The sequence below is a fragment of the Lycium barbarum genome, chromosome 6 (genome assembly GCF_019175385.1).
Source record: "Lycium barbarum isolate Lr01 chromosome 6, ASM1917538v2, whole genome shotgun sequence".
Taxonomy (NCBI): Eukaryota; Viridiplantae; Streptophyta; class Magnoliopsida; order Solanales; family Solanaceae; genus Lycium; species Lycium barbarum.
This window is the reverse complement of record NC_083342.1, coordinates 102,327,943-102,347,641: the sequence shown is the minus strand read 5'-3', so window position 1 is coordinate 102,347,641 and position 19,699 is coordinate 102,327,943. Positions and strand designations below refer to the sequence as shown.

At 34.6% G+C, this 19,699-nt stretch overlaps 3 protein-coding genes and 1 pseudogene across 3 annotated transcripts; all 4 read left to right on the top strand.

Annotated features, from left to right (window-relative positions):
- Positions 1 to 6,460: 6,460 nt before the first annotated feature.
- LOC132645095 (pentatricopeptide repeat-containing protein At3g24000, mitochondrial) lies at positions 6,461 to 10,308 on the top strand. Its single transcript, XM_060361869.1, has 2 exons — positions 6,461 to 10,003; positions 10,093 to 10,308. Exon 1 carries the CDS (start codon positions 6,667 to 6,669, stop codon positions 9,775 to 9,777), a length of 3,111 nt encoding a protein of 1,036 aa, XP_060217852.1. The 5' UTR covers positions 6,461 to 6,666; the 3' UTR covers positions 9,778 to 10,003; positions 10,093 to 10,308.
- Positions 9,997 to 13,747, top strand: LOC132645097 (putative Peroxidase 48; annotated as a pseudogene).
- An 867-nt stretch (positions 13,748 to 14,614) lies between these two features.
- LOC132644284 (uncharacterized) lies at positions 14,615 to 15,851 on the top strand. Its single transcript, XM_060360875.1, has 2 exons — positions 14,615 to 14,790; positions 15,077 to 15,851. Exons 1-2 carry the CDS (start codon positions 14,615 to 14,617, stop codon positions 15,849 to 15,851), a joined length of 951 nt encoding a protein of 316 aa, XP_060216858.1.
- A 70-nt stretch (positions 15,852 to 15,921) lies between these two features.
- LOC132644283 (uncharacterized) lies at positions 15,922 to 17,022 on the top strand. Its single transcript, XM_060360874.1, has one exon. It carries the CDS (start codon positions 15,922 to 15,924, stop codon positions 17,020 to 17,022), a length of 1,101 nt encoding a protein of 366 aa, XP_060216857.1.
- Positions 17,023 to 19,699: the final 2,677 nt, after the last annotated feature.

The window sequence follows — 19,699 nt, the reverse complement described above, 5'->3', positions numbered from 1 at the left end:
GACCTTTTCAAGGCCTCAAAACAGATGTAGAAACCTAAGAAGCAAGGCCTACCATCTTCAGCAAATTCTATAGTAGACACTTTCACCACACAAGTACTTCCTGGATTTGTTTTCAACACTTCATTTCTGTAATCAAGTATTCTTCCAAACTCTTTTTCTTGATCACCCATGATCTCTAGTAAAACCTTAGATCTAGCTCTCCTAACAGTGGACCTGCCAACATGTACACCAAGTTCCTTCCTAATTGCCTCTTGGAGTTTGCAAATTCTGATGTTTGGTTGTTCAGTAATTCTATCTTTGTAGTGGGTGCCTAGGTACTTAGAATTGCACATATAGTTCCTTGTGGTCTGAACACATCTATGTTTAGGATAGTATGTTTTGATTTGAAAATTCTTGGTTGAATTGTCCAGTTTAGCATAAATTAACCAAGGACAACCATCCCTACATGTGACCCTCACCCTTGAAGGCTCATTGACAAACTTATCTAACTGAATATGCTTCTGAAGTGAATATCTAGTCACAACATCTCTAAACTCATTAACACTCTGAAAAATCATACCAAGCTGCCATACTACCTTCTTACATGTAGGGTCAAACCTTATGTATTTACTTTTCCTTCTAGGTTTCAAGGTTACCCCCTTCTCAGCATCATCCTCATCAGATGTACAACTATATGCATCAGAACTAAAGTAAAAGGGTTCATCACCACCTACCCTTCTTTCCAAACCTCTTTCATCAGGTTCTGTTTCATCAAATCCTATGTCTTGTTCAACTTCACCTAAAGGTACATCATCAATGTTAGGTTGCCCCTTTTTCTTTCTTCTAGTCCTTCTCTTATAAGCCCTCTTTTCAGCCTTAAATGTTCTAACTTCCTCATGTACATCAGATCCATCATCACCATATGGACCATCAAATACTGCCACATGGTCTGATTCTACATCACATTCAACATCTGATTCAACATCAGAATCTGTTGATTGAGAGTCAACATGGTCACTACTTACTTGCTTTGCATTTTCACCATCTTCAGGTTCAGTTTGTTTGGGTAAATTTTCAGCAGCTTCTGTTTGTAGGGTTGAAGAATTAGTGGGAAATTGAGAGGGTGAAGTAGTAGTTGATGCAGTTTCAAGTGGTGTATTTTCAGTGGCTGAGTTCTCATTAGGGTTGCTTTGAGAAACATTTGGTTCACATTGGATACCCTCACCAACTTTATTAAAAGCATCACTTTTTGTTTGGTTGTTGGGAACAATATATTCCAAAGGCAATGGGGGCACATTTGGTTCATCTACCATGTGGAGACATAAATCTCCACAATGTCCCTATCTTTCAAACTTAGGGAAAGGTCAAAAATATCCTTGTCAGTAAGGACATCTACAAGAATGTCACTATTAGGGGGTTTCACCTTAAAACCACAGCTTGGACTATATCCTAATTCCTTTATGTAGTCCCTAAGCTCAAAATATGACAACCTATCAATATCAACATCTAAGAATTCTGTACAATTACCACCCTCATATCTTGGCACACCACTACTTAAATCAAATACCCCACCATAAAACCATCTCAACGTAACATAAATAAAATCAGCCATACCTGAAAGTTACAAAGCAACAATACTTAACAAAACCCTTAAATTACAAAGCAACAAAACTTCTCACCAACAAGCAACATCAAAGGGAAACATATGATTTTTAACAAAATCAGCAGCAAAAGTTGCTCGTTATTTACCTCATTCTACTAAAAAAACCCTACATTAACAAACACCCAATTCAAAACCCTAGAATGCAAGCAAATAATTAAATGTGTTAAAACCCTAACAAGCAAACTATATCAGTAGAGAAATACACTACAAAATACACAAAATGAAAAAAATCTAAACCTGCAAAATCACGAATGATAGCCTTGTTCAGCAACACAAACTTCACCAAACTTGAGAATGCAAAAACGACCCTAGAAATCACTAAGTATTACGCGAATTAATGTATGTGGTGGAAGATCAGTTGAAAATTATCAAGGTAAACAGTGCAAATGCTGTGAAAATCTATGAGAGAGAGAGAGGGGAGTGGAAATGAATTTTGTTTATGTTTAAGGGGGTGAAATGAAAAGGGAGTTAAAAAATAATGTTGATTTGGAAATTTAAAAGGCGCGTGTACAACACGTAAGTTAAAAAATTGGGGGTCACTAAAAATCACACTAAAAGGTCACTAAAATACTGAAAAATTAAGACTGGGGGGTAATAGGTCGCCCGCAAAGGTTGGATGCGTCATAATTAATCTGGCTATACGTTGGGGGAGGGGGGGGGGGGGGGGGGGTTAATGTATTTTCCCTTTAAAATTTAAAGATTCAACGTTTTAACCTCTTATATACATAAATCAACCTTAATTTTTCTTCTCAAAGTTATCACTAGCCGCCATGGCTTTTTTCAAGAATTATTTCTTCTCCTATTTTTGTTATATTGATTATTAGCTCTATTCATGCTTATCGAATTCTTCACATTAAGCCTTATATTTGTGTCGAATGAAATTATATATAGAGACACATAATAAAGTCTCTTAATCAATTATATTTATTGTTTGTTTACTTTTTATCCCTTTTCAAAATAGAGGACATATAAATTGTAAATATAGATGGTTTAATTTGATTATTTTTAAAATTCTCAGACTAGGAAATTGCAACAATTATCTATTATTTACTTCAATATATAGCTATATGTGAAAATATACAAAAAAAAAAAAATAGTATTCTTATAAGTTAAACATGTCAGTTTTTTTTTTTTTTTTTTTTAAATTGTTTTATTACATAAGGGGTAGGGGAAGGGGAAATGGGGGAGGGGATTACAATATGGGGATTCGAACCCTCACCAACAAGGTGAAGACCTCTTCATGTTTTATCAAAGTCTTTTATGTCTCAAGATTAATAAAAAGTAAAAAAAAAAACACTTCATAAAATTTAAGGCCCCGTTTGTCCATAGATACCAAAAAAAATTTCACTTTTTTGGAATTTTGGAGTTGGAGTTGTGTTTGGCCATAGTTTTTGAAATTGTAGTTTTTGGTGAAATGTAGTTGTAAAAAGTGAAATTTTTTGAAAAACAAGTTTTTTGAGTTTTTGGTATTCTGGAATACAACTTCAATTTGAATTCGGAATTCTCATGACCAAACGCTGATTCCGAAAAAAATTAAAAAAAAAATCCGGAATAAAGTGAATAATTCTTATGGCCAAACGGGGGCTTAGTCAAACTTTTATCTTATTGAATCATTTTATATTTATTTTGTGGTTATTAGTGGATATGTAACATGTTATTTGCAAACAAAAAAAAATCTTCTCTAGTTAAAGCATGTAGATTGCAAGATTGATATGATGAAATATTTTTTCCCTATGGTACATATCTGTTTGCAAATTTTTGGCTTCAATTCTAAAGTTAATTTCAATAATATCATTTTGTATCCGATCTTACATTATGAGTCACTACAAAATTTATATTAGAAGGATGTCATAAAGCAAAAATAGAGAAAACATTATACTTTATGGATATCAAACATTTGAATTACTTTGAAAGTTAGGAAGTTTTATTGACAAATCGACAAAGAATATAAAAGATCAAGATGTGATTATTCATTATGTATTATATTGTAATTCTAATAAATTTTGTGTATTTTTGAAATTTGGACTAATAGTCTATAACATAAATTAATGATAAAAGAACCACACAAAGAAAACAATGAAGAGTACATAAAAATCAGGAAGAACATGCGAAATTTTGTATTGCGTGAACAAGTTCTCATTAAAAATAATATGTGAAGTAAAAATGATGACGTAAAAATAATTATACAATTGGTGCTAAGTAGATTTAATATAGAATGATAATTATACATATTCATAAAAATGTCAATCTCCGTTAACAAGTGTGTCTTAAATTTGTGTTGATGGGATGGACAAATATTAAAGGTACACACCACGCATTGCTTCTGAGATAGTAAAATATTCAATTTTTAAGTTTTAAATTTTTTAATTTAATTTCTATTATATAAAATTAGTTAGGATGTTGAGGGTTTGGTTTAGAATATATAGCTATATCGGTGGAGTTGATCTGTGGAAAAATTAGATCCTGATAACTTCATCAGTCAGATGCATTATTAAATCATCGAAGTTGTTTTTTGTACTATCTATATTTTTGGTGCAAAAAAAATTTCTATTATTTGTATAGGTATAAATGGTTGAAACTAAACTATTTGGAATCTCGAATATTGAAAACACAATTTATTTCAAATGTGTGGATTCAGAAATTTTACTAAAATTTTTACGATGATGGTGGCATTAGATAAATTAGAAAATTGAATTGTCAGCATCACTATGATTTTTAAGATGAATTTAAATTTTCTGCGGTACAACTTCTTCTATGTTATTACGATGTTGTGTTAGTATAATTTCTTAATCTGTTAACATTATTCAAAATGATAAGAACTTAAAGCCGTTATAACTCTCTCAGTTTTTTCTTCTTTGAAATGATCCGCACATCGCGCAGATACTCATACTAGTAATTTTTTAAGAAGTAGCACTTTTATGTTGTTGAATGAATGATTTTCCTTGATTTTGTCGGTCCTATTATGTTTTACGCAAAAATATTATTGTTGCCCATATTCAACAAATTGCCTTATTCATTCTTTGCTCTTCTGGTTGTTAGGATTTGTTGAAAAAGCAAGAAACTGGAGGTCAAAACCAAAACTCCAATAATCAAAGCCACCAAAACATCAGATCCACCTGAATACACGACATGGTAATGGCAATTATCAACTCCACGCCTATTAATTTAGGGAGGAAAACACTTTTAGTCCCCCAGCTATTGGTAAATTAAGATTTTAACCCTTGTGATCTATGACTCAACATATTTAATCTTCAATTAATTAAAATGTGTGCTTTTGGTCCCTTTATGTAGGCAATATGTTATATTTCGACTATTTTGATAAGTATATTACCCTTAAATATAAAATAACAGTGCAAGTTAAACGCAACACATGAATAATCAAATAGTAGAACGGTTAATAATTCTGAAAATTTATGAATATTCATAGGCAAATGCATCAAACGTGCACATTTCATGTAACTAAAGGTTAAATGCGCTTAGTCAGATATCACAAGTAATAAAATTAAGATTTACTCTCAATCACTATTAACCTATTTAAAATAAGATGATCATCACTTTTATGGTACATTTGTAAGTCAAGGAAATATATTTTTTAAGTTTTAAAAAGAGGACTATTTTACTCATAATTATCAATTTCATATGGTTCATCCCTGAGCAATCAATCTGAAAAGTAAAATTAATGGGTTTACTCATTTCTCTGGGCCATTTTACTCATTTCTAGTGCCTCATGTGTAAAATGGACGTTTAATTGTATACAAGTTAGTTAATTAAAGTTTGAATTAAGAGTTAGTTACTGATTTGGGAGGGAAATTTTGTTTGTTAGTTGGTTTGTCTTACTTTGGATTAAACGGATTTGAAAATAAATTATAGTGGGGTCAATTTGAACACAGTTTACCGATAGAAAATTTGTCAACACTGGCCGAATTCTTCTATTTGTTCTCTATAAAGAAAAGAAATGCTGTTTTAATTTCATCTGCAAATTAAATGAATTAATAAAAACTGAAAGTTAGTGAAAATATGATTTTGAGTTGGACGGATTAGACTATGACGTATTATTTAGGTCTAGTTAATTTAACTCATCTTGACTCATGTAATTTTTAACGAGTTCTGAATCAATAACAATGACATATCCAGTGAAATTTCACAATGTAGGGGTCTAGAGAGAGTAAAGTGTACGCAGACCTTACCTTTATCTTGAAAGGTAGAGAGACTATTTTAGAAAGACCCTCGGCTCAAAAGAAAGCTTGACAAAAAAAGTTAAATACGAACAAGTAGATCAAAACAGTATTAAAATAAAAATAACGAGAACAAAAAAGTCATGCTAAAGCAACTTTAAAAAAAGAGATAATAACTACTACAGATAAATAAGGTAAAATGCAATAACAACAGTCGATTCTGAATTATAAGTTATAAATCATTCGTCGGCTCAAAAAATACTGCTCCTACTAGTATTTTCTTAAAATAACGACGAAGCTAAAAGTAAAAACATGTTTCTTCCGTTTCTCTAAAATGTCTATGGAACAATACTTTCTTCGTACAAGTATCAATCGTTTAGCAAATTGAATTTTGAGGTCATCTTAGAAAAAATAAATAAATCATTTGTTACTTTTTTGTTTAGATCTACACTTTTACTCTTCAATTAATGGAGTATTAATTAAGTTAGACATTTAAGTAGAGAGATAAGTGACAATTCAGATAGGTATTTATATGAATAACAAAGTTATTAAATGTATTATCTTTTAAATTTAAAGGGTATATAAACATGAAAGAGTGGTAATATGGACTAATAGGACTAATACTATTTTGGGAATCCCTTTTTTTTTTTTGTTCCTCGTAAAAAGTTCTTAATTTGCATTGCTTTTCTTTCAATTACTCTTCGTTTTATCTGTCTTTATGAAAACAAAAACAAAAACAGAAAAAAATAAAAATCTGATTTCACACTTTAACTACTTTGGCAACTGAAATTTAACCCCAAAGTTTGAAATAATACTACAATCTACAGCTTTATTTCTCCAACTGATTTTATGAGTGCTTTGAGGCTCTATCATACAAGAACCAGACACAATTGTCTTAACAACAAACTCTCTGCTTTCAACACTTACTTCAAATTCCTCACCACAATCTCAGTTCAATGCAGTCAACAACAGCCAATAAACCGCCCATTTCAATGCCTACAAGACCACCAAGAACCAGAAATATCTGGTTTTCATCAAAAGGGATTCTCCAATATCACCCAATACATTATTGGAAGGGCAGTTCATGCAGTTTGCTTAAAGGAACAACCCCATTTAAGCATTTTCCATTACAACACTTTGATCAACATGTACTCCAAATTTGCAAGAATTGATGCTGCCCGCCATGTGTTCGATAGAATGCCTGAGAGAAATTCTGCGTCTTGGAATAATATGGTGTCTGGGTTTGTTAAGATGGGTCATTACTGGAATGCTGTGGATCTTTTTGTTGAAATGTGGGGTTGTGGAATTCAACCAAATGGGTACTTTATAGCTAGTTTGTTGACTGCATTTAGTAAATTGGAAAATATGGTTTTAGAAGGATTTCAAATTCATGGATTGGTTTTGAAATATGGCTTGTTGAATGATGTTTTTGTGGGCACTTCTTTTCTCCATTTTTATGGTGTATATGGACTACCTTGTAGTGCTAAATCATTGTTTGAGGAAATGCCTGAAAGGAATGTTGTTACTTGGACTTCTTTGATGGTTGCATATTCGGATAATGGTTACCCGGAGGTGGTAATAAATTTATACCAAAGAATGAGGCATGAGGAGGTGTTTGGTAATCAAAACACACTTACTGCTGTTATTAGTTCTTGTGTGGCTCTTGATGATGATTTTTTGGGTCATCAAGTACTAGGGCAGGTTGTAAATTCTGGATACCTGGATAATGTTTCTGTATCAAATTCTCTTATTTCGATGTTTGGTAGTTTTGGTTGCATTGAGGATGCCTCTTATATCTTTGAGGGGATGATCGAGCGTGACACTATATCGTGGAATTCAATTATTTCTGCACTAGCATATAACCAATTATACGAGAAAGCGTTCAGCTCCTTTTCTGGAATGCGTCATGACCACGACGATGTCAATTCAACGACACTTTCTGCATTGTTGTCTGTTTGTGGAACTATTGACTGTCTAAACTTAGGAAGAGGTGTCCATGGTTTGTCTTTGAAATTGGGATGGGATTCTAATATTTGTGTCTGTAATACTCTTCTCTCCATGTATTTGGAGGCTTCAAGGGACAAAGATGCCGAAATTTTGTTCTTGGCAATGCCAGCAAAGGATGTGATTTCGTGGAACTCCATGATGGCTGGTTATGTTTTAGCAGGTGAGTACTTCAAGGTTTTGGAAGTGTTGGCTGAACTGCTTCAATTGCGAAGAACAGTTAATTATGTGACTTTTGCTAGTGCTTTGGCTGCGTGTTCGGATGGTCAATTGCTTGATGAAGGCAAAACTGTTCATGCTCTTGTAATTGCTCACGGGCTCCATGACAATTTAATAGTTGGCAATGCATTAGTCACCATGTATGGAAAGTGTAGTATGATGAGGGAGGCTAAAAAGGTATTTCAAAAAATGCCTGACAGGGAATTAGTCACTTGGAATGCATTGATTGGTGGCTATGCAGATAATAAGAACACACTTGAGGCAGTGAGAACTTTTAAGTCGATGGGAGAGGAAGAGGATTCTCCAAATTACATTACTTTGATCAATGTTCTTGGTTCTTGCTCAACTGAAACTGATCTGCTGAAGTATGGCATGCCGTTGCACGGTTACATAATTCTGACTGGTTTTGAGACAAACGAATACATCAGGAACTCTCTCATAACAATGTATGCCGACTGTGGTGATGTCGTTTCAAGTAATCTTATCTTTAATGCACTAATACATAAGACATCAGTGACCTGGAATGCTATGCTTGCCGCGAATTCTTGTCGTGGTCTCTGGGAGGAAGCATTGAAACTTCTTCTGCAGATGCAAAGGGAAAAGCTGGAGTTTGACCAATTCAGCCTCTCTGCTGCACTTTCAGCTGCAGCAAACTTGGCATCCTTGGAAGAGGGACAACAGATTCACTGTTTAGCTACTAAACTTGGGTTTGACTCAAATTCTTTTGTTGGAAATGCTACAATGGATATGTATGGGAAATGTGGTGAAATGAATGGTGTGCTGAAAATACTCTCCGAACCAAATCTGCGTCCGAGATTGTCTTGGAATGTATTAATATCTGTTTTTGCCAGACATGGATTTTTCCAGAAAGCTAGGGATACTTTTCACGATATGGTAAAGCAAGGTTCAAAGCCAGACCACGTCACCTTTGTCTCTCTTCTATCAGCCTGTAGTCACGGTGGTCTAGTAGATGAAGGTCTCAGATATTTTGCTTCTATGACTTCCGAATTTGGAGTCCAGGCTGGCATAGAGCACTGTGTTTGTATAGTAGACCTTCTTGGAAGATCTGGAAGGTTCCCTGAAGCCATAGCTTTTATTAAAGAAATGCCAGTGCCACCAAATGACTTTGTTTGGAGAAGCTTGTTGGCAGCATGTAGGATGCACGGAAATACAGAACTAGGAAAGCTAGCAGTTGAAAATCTTCTGAGATCTAACCCATCGGATGATTCGGCTTATGTTCTTTATTCAAATATCTGTGCAACTTCTGGGAGGTGGCAGGACGTTCAGAATGTGAGAGCTGAAATGGAATCACATAAAGTGAAAAAGCAGCTTGCTTGCAGTTGGGTCAAATTAAAGAACCAAATTAGCACCTTTGGGATCGGAGACTTGTCTCACCCGGAGTCAGAGCAAATATACAGGAAGTTGATAGAACTAAGAAAAAAGATTCAGGAGGCCGGTTATATTGCTGATACAAGCTTTGCATTGCATGACACTGATGAAGAACAGAAGGAGCACAATTTATGGATGCATAGTGAAAGACTTGCACTAGCATATGCTTTGATTAGTACTCCTGAAGGTTCAACTCTTCGAATATTTAAGAACCTTAGAGTCTGTGGTGATTGTCATTCGGTTTTCAAGTCCGTAAGCAGCATTATTAGTAGGGAAATCATATTGAGGGATCCTTACCGGTTTCACCATTTCAGTGGTGGCCAATGTTCTTGTGGTGATTACTGGTGATCATGGTGTTGGTAATCTCCGATAAATTTTAAAGATTTGAGTGGGGTTTTGGAATGGGCACTCTACTTAGCTCTTGGGAGAGGAAGAGTCTCAGTTCTGAAGACATGGTCAGATCTTCAATATTGAAATGAAACGCGATCAGATCATTGCGCGTGAATCGTGGCAAAGATGGCGTGCTGATACCTCATTTGATGCTAATGAGTTTTTCTAAGCAACTTTTTGCCATGTAGGTTATCACAGAGCCCTCCTTGGCGCTTTAAATAGAAGAATTTGTTTAAATTCAGTTCTCATTAACTATTATTTTTGTGTTCTCAGCTTCCTATGCAATCAAGCAGGAAGGTGAGACAATGACCCTTGGTGGAAATACAGGGACTCTGATCAAAATCTAGTTATGTTTGCAAGGGAGAGCTAGAAACCGGGTCTTGTATTCCCCACGTAATTTACTCTCTATAATGCATCTGCAGGGATTTGCTTGAGATTGAGACATAGCCATTGCTATTGTCACATAAAAAGGATTTGGATGAGTACTAATTCTGAGAGCGATTTAAGTATTAAACTCTCAAAATTAGTTTTTTTGCCCTCCACATGACGTTACAAACGACACTTTTACTTTTTGGTTTAGATTTCATTTAAAAACTTGTGAGAAGAGCAAGTCAATTCAAATTAAAGGGATAATGGCATATTGCAGATATGTCTATTTAACACTTCCTCCATCTCTTCTCATTTGACTTTATTTGAATGGACACAAAGTTTAAGAAAGGAAAAAAATAGTTTTGAAACTTATGATCTAAAACAAATCAATAATTATATTTGAAAAATCAACTTATTAAAAGTAAAATGAAAATCTTAAGTTAAATTATTTAAAAATAGAAATGTGTAATTCTTTTTTTGTTTATAAAATAGAAAGGACAGTATGCTACATAAAATAATCAAACAAAACAAGTAGTAGCATTTACTGGTAATATACAACAAACTGCTAGAGTAGTCCACTATATATACAGTGATTGAAATCGAAGGAAAGTCAGGTTTGAGTCCTCAGCACCACCGCTAAGTCATTTTCCATTATCACAAAAAAATGTGGACGAAGAAGAAGTCTCATTTTTGCTTTTCTTGCTGTATATTTGATTCTTTTAATTTCAATTAAACGGGTGTTTATTGTGGGGGTTTTCTTTTTCTTTTTTCTTCTTCTTGGGGTTGGCCGGTTGGGGAAAGGGAGGAAAACAGAGGTCAAGAAAATGATTTAGGAATTGAAGGGGAAGCAAGTCCTAAATTACTTAAAAATAGAAATGTGTACTCATGTCTCTCCTTACCATAATTCCTCCGATACACTTCACTTGCATGTGTAGAATGTGAATTCATTCTTTGCATTTCTTTTATGGCTTTGTTGACATTTCTTATGTAATTAGCATTGTGATTCTTGATGTATTGCTATAGGCCTTCTAATTACTCATATAATTGTGTGCTTGAGTTCCTTGTACTTTTTCTTTTATTGGTGCTTTTTGTTAGTTTTTTATGTCAAAGGTTGTACTTTCTCCAAAATGTTCCCTTTCTCTTTGAATGGTTCTTTCCCGTTTTCTTGGTGAGCCTATGGTGTTGTTCTACTCGTATTCCATTTTTCTTTTCTTTTTCATTACATTTTCCTGATTCTTGATGTGTGCATTATGAGTTCGAGTCTCGGCTCTGCATTTTACCAGGACACATTGGGTTCTAGTATTATTCGTCTCATTTTCTCACCAATTTGTCTGTTTGTGTGCGCACTCTTTCATTTTGAAATTTAAGCATGCTAAGATCACCGAGCCTTTAGGTTTTCGTTTTCTTCTTTTGGGGGTTGGGGTAGGACAGAAATTTTGAGTCCTATGAAGAAAAGGATTTAGGACTTCTAGTCAAAACAGAGAAAGGGAATTGAAAAAGGCTTGAAATGGTATTAAAGGAGAAAGGCGTCTTATGGTGTTTCTGTACTGTTTTTTTGGGAAGTCTTGTGGCATATACGATGTTGGGGATACCACTTTGATAATTACTGATTTATTTACTGGATATCAAGTAGGCAACAATTGTGGTTTACCTTGTTTCTTTCTTCTTTTGGTTTATTCAGTTTACCGGAAATCAATTGCTTTATGGACTTCTATTTTTTCATAGAATTGTATACTTTAGTTCCTTGTACTTTTTTCTTTTTATTCGTGCTTTGTGTTAGTTTTTTTATGTCAAAGGTTGTAGCACTAGAATTGAGGCTGTTACTGTTATCATCCCTACCTTCAGAAATTTGTTTTAATGATTTTAGCATATTACTTTCCAAATGTATAGACAATACTTTTGTCCTTTTGGGCGGTAAAGTTGGTCAATATTGACAGTGAATTGATGTAATTTCCTTGTTTCTTTCTGAGTCCTTATATTTTTGGAATTTTTGTTCTGTTCATTTTCAGGGTTGTGATGCATCTGTTATGCTAGCTGACAGTACTAATAATGGGACTGTTGAACGTGAGGCCATCCCGAATAGGACCCTAAAAGGATTTAATTTCATTGACATGATAAAGGATGAGGTAGAGGAGGCATGTCCTGGGGTAGTCTCTTGCTCTGATATCCTTGTTCTTGCAACAAGAGACAGCATTGTTCTGGTATGAACTTGCCCTTATTCTTTGTTGCTTATCGTACACCACCTTAAGTTTCTTCCTTATTATTCTTATAGTTATATTCTATTTTACATGAGTCTGTTATGTCTTCTCTATTCAAGGAGTAATTGAAAGAATACAAATATCCAAGCATGTCATCTTTCTTTAAATTATATTAGTTAAATGATCTTGTAGTGCACATTCAGGTGTTTTTAACAAAAAATAGCATCTTTCCGTGGTATTATCTGTTAACAATCAAAGTTCGGATAATATTTTAAAATTATGCATCGTGGGAATTTTCGTCTAGCTTATATAACAGAACTGACGTTTTATACTTTTTGATAAAAAAAATAAATAACAGAATTGACATTTTATAAATTAATATACCCTTAGTGCTCTGCAAGTTTATTACATGCTGCTTTCCTACATGTTAGGCTGGTGGACCATATTATCCTGTGTTAACAGGCAGAAGGGACAGTACAGACTCATTCTTTGATAAGGCCATGGCTGAAATTCCACAACCAAGCGGGAATATCACTGAAACTCTCAGGCTCTTTTCCATGAGAGGATTTGATGAGAGGGAAACTGTGGCTCTCCTTGGTAATCTTTCTAAATCCATTACTTTAATCTTCATATACTGTATCTTTTTTAGGAATATACATTTTTTAAATTTGTATTCTTTTTTGTTCTTCATTACCTGAAGGAGGACATAACATTGGGAGGATTGGTTGTGAATTCATTCGGTCAAGGCTCAGTAACTTCATGGGGACAGGTTTGCCTGATCCAACAATTCCTTCCGACTTGCTTGAAGAGTTGAAGCGGAACTGTCCAGACAGTAACAGCACCATAAACAATATGTTCAATGAACGTATATCTATGAGTCAGAGTGAGTCAGCTATGTCATACTCCCAGAGACTGTCCACATTTGGAGCTTCATTTGATAATCACTACTACAAGACTTTGATAAGAGGAAGAGGGATACAGTTGATGGCTAATGAGAAGACAGCGCGGTGGTAATTGATTATGCTTTGGATGATGGGACTATATTTAGGACAGATTTTGCTCATGCCATGACTAAATTGTCAGATTTTGGTGTTCTTACTAGATCACAAGGAGAAGTTAGGCGCAGTTGTTCCCATCTGAATTCTAACTAGCGAGAGCCACACATTCATGTACATAGTATAAACTAGGTATTGAGTATTCCTTTGTTCCAGTTTAGGGAAAACATGGATGGCATACAGGGGCGGAGCTATAGTTATATAGGGGGGTTCGGCCGAACCCCCCAGCTTTTTCGTAGACCCTGTATTTGTATTAGAAAAATTAGTAAATATAGATAACATTTACTTGCGAACCCCCATATATAAGCAAGCAAACGGTTCAGTGGCTGGGTAGTGCCTAACGAAATACTATCCCACTCGTGATGCAGGTTCGAATCCCGCTAGCACCCATTGCTTTCTTTTTTGTTTTCTTTGATATAAAACACTACTTTCTTTTTTTCCTTCTTTTTTTTTTAAATAAGGCCCCAAAAGGGGCTGATTTTATTAATATTAAAACAAAGGGTCCACAAGACAAAAAAACAAAACATAAAGCAAAAAAACAAAAGGGAAAGTGCAGTTCAACGAACCACTAAAAAATGGAAATCTAAATCTATAGAAATTCTCCCATCTAAGCTCAGCTATTTGAGTTTCTTTCTTCAAGCTACTCCAGATCGGTACCCATTTAGCTCGAATGTTGCAGTTGAAGAACCCATTTTGCGTTTGTGTCATCCAGATTGTGCAAATATCCAGTACGGTATCCATTGTTATCTTCAATTTCCTCTTGTTTCTCTTTGAAATTGTTGTCTTATCCAGCAATTGTTGTTCCCTTGTTGTAGCTCCGAATTCCTGAATTTGACATGTATCAGTATGATATTTATCTACATGTATGATATTTATCTGCATATAAATTGTACCAACATAGAGTGCAATATGTTTCTCTTTAAATATGAGACCAAGCTTAAGATATTTTTTTGCAAAATAAATTACTTTAAGATTGTGAACTATGATTAATTAAAGAAGTGCAAATGCTGTTTTTAGATGAGTCTACACTAAGATTATTTGATTGTTAAATGTTAATAGCCTTTAAAAGCTATGGTGAACTACAGCAGATTTATATTGCTTTTGTATGCTCTCTAAAATTTGAAGTGTAATTTGTGTTTTCTTGACTTTTAGGATCTTTAAGCAAAAGTCAAGATGATCGCGAATTTCTTCAAGCCTCAAGCTCCTTCAAATACTATTCCTAGCTCTCCTTTGCCAAGTTCTCATTTGCCAAGTTCTTCGTCGCCTGTCAATCTTTTCAATGCATCGGATAATGACAAAGTGTTGGCTGATTTGGATCTTAAATCAGATCCTGCTGAAAGAAAACAAATGTCGAAATTTTCTCCTAAATACGTGACCGAGTGAAGAGATATTACATACTAAAGAAACCTTTCCAACCTGAAGAATTTGAATTTCCAAGTAGAGATATTGGAGGAGAATTGCGTCGTTTTAATCCCGATTGGTTTAACGATCCATATTCTCAATGGTTAGAATATAGTGTTAAAAAAGATGCAGCATTTTGCTTATGTTGTTACTTGTTTAAAAATGAGCTTGGAGGATATGGAAGAAAAGTAAGTGATGCTTTCACAACGAAAGGTTTTCGAAATTGGAATAAAGGTATAGAAAAGCTGAAAAGCATGTGGGAGAAGTGAATAGTGTTCATACTCGATGTTTCATGATGATGCTAGATTTGATGAGTCAAGAACAATCTATTCTAACTTCATTTGACAAGCCTTTTGAGAAATTTAAAGGTGATTATCGGGTTCGCTTGAATGCTTCGGTTGATGTGATAAGGTATCTTTTAAAAGAAGGAATGCCTTTCCGGGGTCACAATGAGTGTGTAACTTCTACAAGAAGGAGTCATTTTCTAGATCTCTTAAAGTGGTATGCCGATAAGAAGGAAGATGTGAAAAATGTGGTACTAGAAAAAGCTCCAAAAAATAACACCACGACTTTTCCCGATATCCAAAAAGACATTGTGAATTCTTGTGCAAAAGAAACAGTGAATGCAATTATTGAAGACTTGAACGGAGATTACTTTGGGATATTGGTTGATGAGTCTAAGGATGTTTCTCATAAGGAACAAATGGCTCTTGTCTTGAGATATGTAAACAAGGAGGGTAAAATTATTGAGCGTTTTCTTGGTCTTGTTCATGTGAAAGATACATCTGCAAAGTCATTGAAAGAAGCGATCTATTCTTTGCTTTTAGACCATTCTTTGAGTCGATCTCAAATACGGGGACAAGGTTATGATGGAGCTAGTAACATGCAAGGAGAAATTAATGGTCTTAAAACTCTGATTCTGAAAGATAATTCTTCAGCATATTGCGTACATTGCTTTGCTCATCAATTGCAATTGACTCTTGTAGCCGTTGCAAAAAAAACATCATGATGTGAATAATTTTTTTGACATTCTTGCCAATGTTTTAAATATCGTTGGAGGTTCTTTTAAGCGTAGGGAGATGCTTCTAGATGATCAAGCTGAAAAATTAGAGGAATTACTAGTGCTCGGTGAAGTTCATACGGGAAGTGGATTAAATCAAGAACTTGGACTTCAAAGGCCTGGTGATACCCGTTGGAGATCTCATTTTAAGACGGTACGTAACTTCATTTCCTTATTCTCATCAATTGTGCATGTACTTGGAGTTCTTGCAAATGAGGGTGCAAATTATCATGAGAAAGCAATGGCAAAAAGTCTAGTGGAAGACATTAGATCTTATGAGTTTATCTACATGTTGCATTTGATGTTGAAAATTTTGGCGATTACATATGATTTGAATATGGCTTTGCAACGAAAAGATCAAGATATTGTTAGTGCTATGAAGCTTGTTGATTTCACAAAAAGAAAATTGCAATCAATGAGGGAATCTGAATGGAATTCTTTGGTAGAAGACGTCTCCTTATTTTGTGAAAAGAATGGTATTATGATCCCTGAAATGAATGAGAAGTATGGTCTTGGAAAGTCGAAGCGTAAAAGCTCAAGTGTTATATATTCTCATCATTTGCGTGTGGAAGTTTTTTATGCTGTTATTGATTTGAAACTTTCAGAGCTTAACAATTGTTTTAGTGAAGTGAATACTGATCTACTTCTTGGCATGGCTAGTTTGAGTCCCGAGAATTCTTTTGCAAATTATGATAAAAACAGGATCATGAAGCTTGCTACTTATTATCCAAATGAGTTCGGTGCTTCCAAGCTTGATGATCTTAGTTTTGATCTTGACAATTATATTTACTATGTGAGAGAAGTGGACAAAGCTTTTTCAAATTTGAAAGGACTTGGAGATCTTTCGATGGCGTTAGTTAAATCAAATATGCACAAGACATGGGGACTTGTTTATTTGCTTGTGAAGTTAAGCTTGATATTACCTGTGGCTACTGCAACAGTGGAAAGAGCTTTTTCCTCAATGAAGTTTATTAAAAATGACTTGCGAAGTAGAATTAGTGATGACTTTTTGAATGATTGTTTAGTTTGTTATATAGAGGATGAAGTATTTGAAAGTGTACCTAATGATGCGATCATTGATCGTTTTCAAAAGATGACAACTCGTCGAGTGCAATTGTAATGATAATGCTTATATTTATGTAGTGTATAAGTAGTTTGTCGCCTTTTTGAATATATTAAATACCGATACTTGTTCGTTAGTTTAACGGTTGTTATACATTAGCTTGAGGTCGTTGTCCTGTCTTATGATTCGAACCTGCAGACTTGAAATCCTGGCTCCGCCTCTGATGGCATACAGTGGACTAATTGTTTCTTTGGATTCTAATCTGGTTACAGTTACTTCTTTTGTGTTGCAGTAGTGATTCATTTTAGTTATTTGGCATAGTTTGTTAGTTTCCTAGTGCCAGTTTAGGGAAAACATGGATGGCATATGTTGGTCATTTTTGGACGATGCTTGCATCTTTTGTTGTAATAACAAATAATGTGGTATGCACAAAATACTGCTTTTCAATGGCATGATCCAGACGGCAATAATCGCTAGGGTGGTGGAATTGGCAATTGCCTTCTGTTAGCCTGAGAACATAAGGTTTTAGATGTAGAGGTGAGTCATAACCATCAATAACAAGAATTAACAAGATTTGTGTTGGGATTGTATCACCTCTCTTGATTCTTTTAACCTTTCTTGATTGGTTAATTGGCATAATTATAGCATCTATGAAACTCGTTCTTCCTGCTCCTGGAAGTAATTTCCAATTCCAAAGTACAGGGAAATTTATTGTTTCCTTGAGTTCTAGTTGGTCTTACAATCATGCCGCAACAAAAAGAAAAAAAAAAGGTTCAGATCTTGAAGATAGTTGTTAGAACATCATGCAAAAACAAGAGAACTATAAACATGAACTGTAAACATAGGATATCATCAAGATTCCAAGGGGAAGTTAGGCGCAGTTGCTCCCATCTGAATTTTAACTAGCTGTTGGAGACATTAATTCATGTGGTGTAAAATTATGTCTTAATATCCCTACTGTATCGCAAGGATAGTTCAACATAGTTTCTCCGAACTGAATTTTAATCAACGAGAACTCTTCATAGTGACAGCTTAGGGAGAACTTGAATCGCATACAGGGTGCGGCTATTTCTCGAGCATCAGTTAGAAAAAAATTATTATCAAGATTTGTGAAAAAGTGATGGAAGAACAAATAGAGCGGAGGGGTAAAATGGGTTAGGGGTGATGAGGTGGCATGCCACGTGGCATTCACATCATCAAATGTCAGTGCCACGTAGTATTGGGTGTCTGACTTGGACAACTTTAACGGAGGAAGGGTATATTTGATCTAATAGTATAACAGCAGGAGTATATTTAGACTCAAAGTATAACGAGGGGTATATTAAACCCTTTTTCAATAGTACAGGGGTATATTTGTGTAACACCTCGTACCTTTTAACTAGGTTACGTTCATGATTTGAGACTTAGAAGACCAGATGAGAAGTGTGGGAAATAAATTCGTCTTAGTTCAACAAAGTTCCTGTTAGACGACCAGTTATACGGACCATATATTATTAAAGGGCCCGTCTTTTCAGTCCGTGTTACACAGGTGGAAATATTCTAGTTTCTGCCAAGTTTGTGAAATACTTCGATACGAACCGTTTAATGTTATACGGACCGTATAATATTATACGAACCGTATATTCAGTCCGTGAAACTCATTTGGGAAATTCCAGTTTCTGGAATTTTAATCATTTGTCAAATACGGCCAAGTTATACAGACCGTATAACTTTATACGGACCGTATAACTTTATACGGACCGTATAAGTTGACCGTATAATTTCCCGACTCAGTTAAGTATAAATACGTCATGTTCAGTTCTTTTTTCACTTTTTCACATTCTCCGAGCCCTAGCACGAATGTTTTCTTCTCCTAACAATCCAAACAATAAGGTAAGCCTATTCCAACCATTCCAAGTGAATTCTAACATGTATCCATGATTTCTAAATAAGAGTTCATCATTCTTAACCTAGGGTTTTCTCAAGAAAACCCATCTCAAGGCTCAAGGTTTAATATTTTGGAATTCTCCTACAAAGTTCAGATTTTTGTTACGAGTTTGGAGAATTACTAGGTATGTAGAGCTTCTATCCACGTGTGGGGACATCCTTGTTCTTCCCCACGCCACATTCTTCCATGCAACTATGAGATTGTACGAAAATTAGGGTTTTAGATATGTTCATGATAACCTTAAGTCTATATACTAGGAAATACCATGTTCCTATATGTAGTTCGTTATTGTATTTTTGATATTCCATTAGGGGAAATTTCATAAATATACGATTGAGTCACTTACATTGCAAAAAAATAGTCCAAAATTTACATTGCAAAGCTCTAACCCAAAACTCCCCTCTTCTCCCCTTTCTCTCCACTGCCTCCTTCTTTTTCGTTTTTTTTTAAATTTTTTTTTTGGAGTTCGCCACTTCCTCTTTTATTTTTTATTTTTTTAATAGAGTATTATAATTCATATACCCATATACACTCATATACAATATTATACAACATTATAATCCATATACTCATATACAATATTATGCACTCATATACAATATTCTACAAAAATTATAATCCATATACCCAAATGCATTCATATACACCTATATACAAATATTATACACCCATATACAATATTATAACCCGTATATCCATATACACCCGTATGCAATATTATACACCCATTTACATTCATATACAACATTATACACCCATATACAATATTATAACTCATATATCCATATACATCCATATACACTCATA

Bases quoted from the DNA above. Each gene is read 5' to 3' on its own strand.
- LOC132645095 (XM_060361869.1), top strand. From the start codon at position 6,667: ATGAGTGCTTTGAGGCTCTATCATACAAGAACCAGACACAATTGTCTT.
- LOC132644284 (XM_060360875.1), top strand. From the start codon at position 14,615: ATGATCGCGAATTTCTTCAAGCCTCAAGCTCCTTCAAATACTATTCCT. The intron at 14,791-15,076 runs GTCGAAATTTTC...ATTGGAATAAAG, and splicing joins CCTGCTGAAAGAAAACAAAT to GTATAGAAAAGCTGAAAAGC.
- LOC132644283 (XM_060360874.1), top strand. From the start codon at position 15,922: ATGCTTCTAGATGATCAAGCTGAAAAATTAGAGGAATTACTAGTGCTC.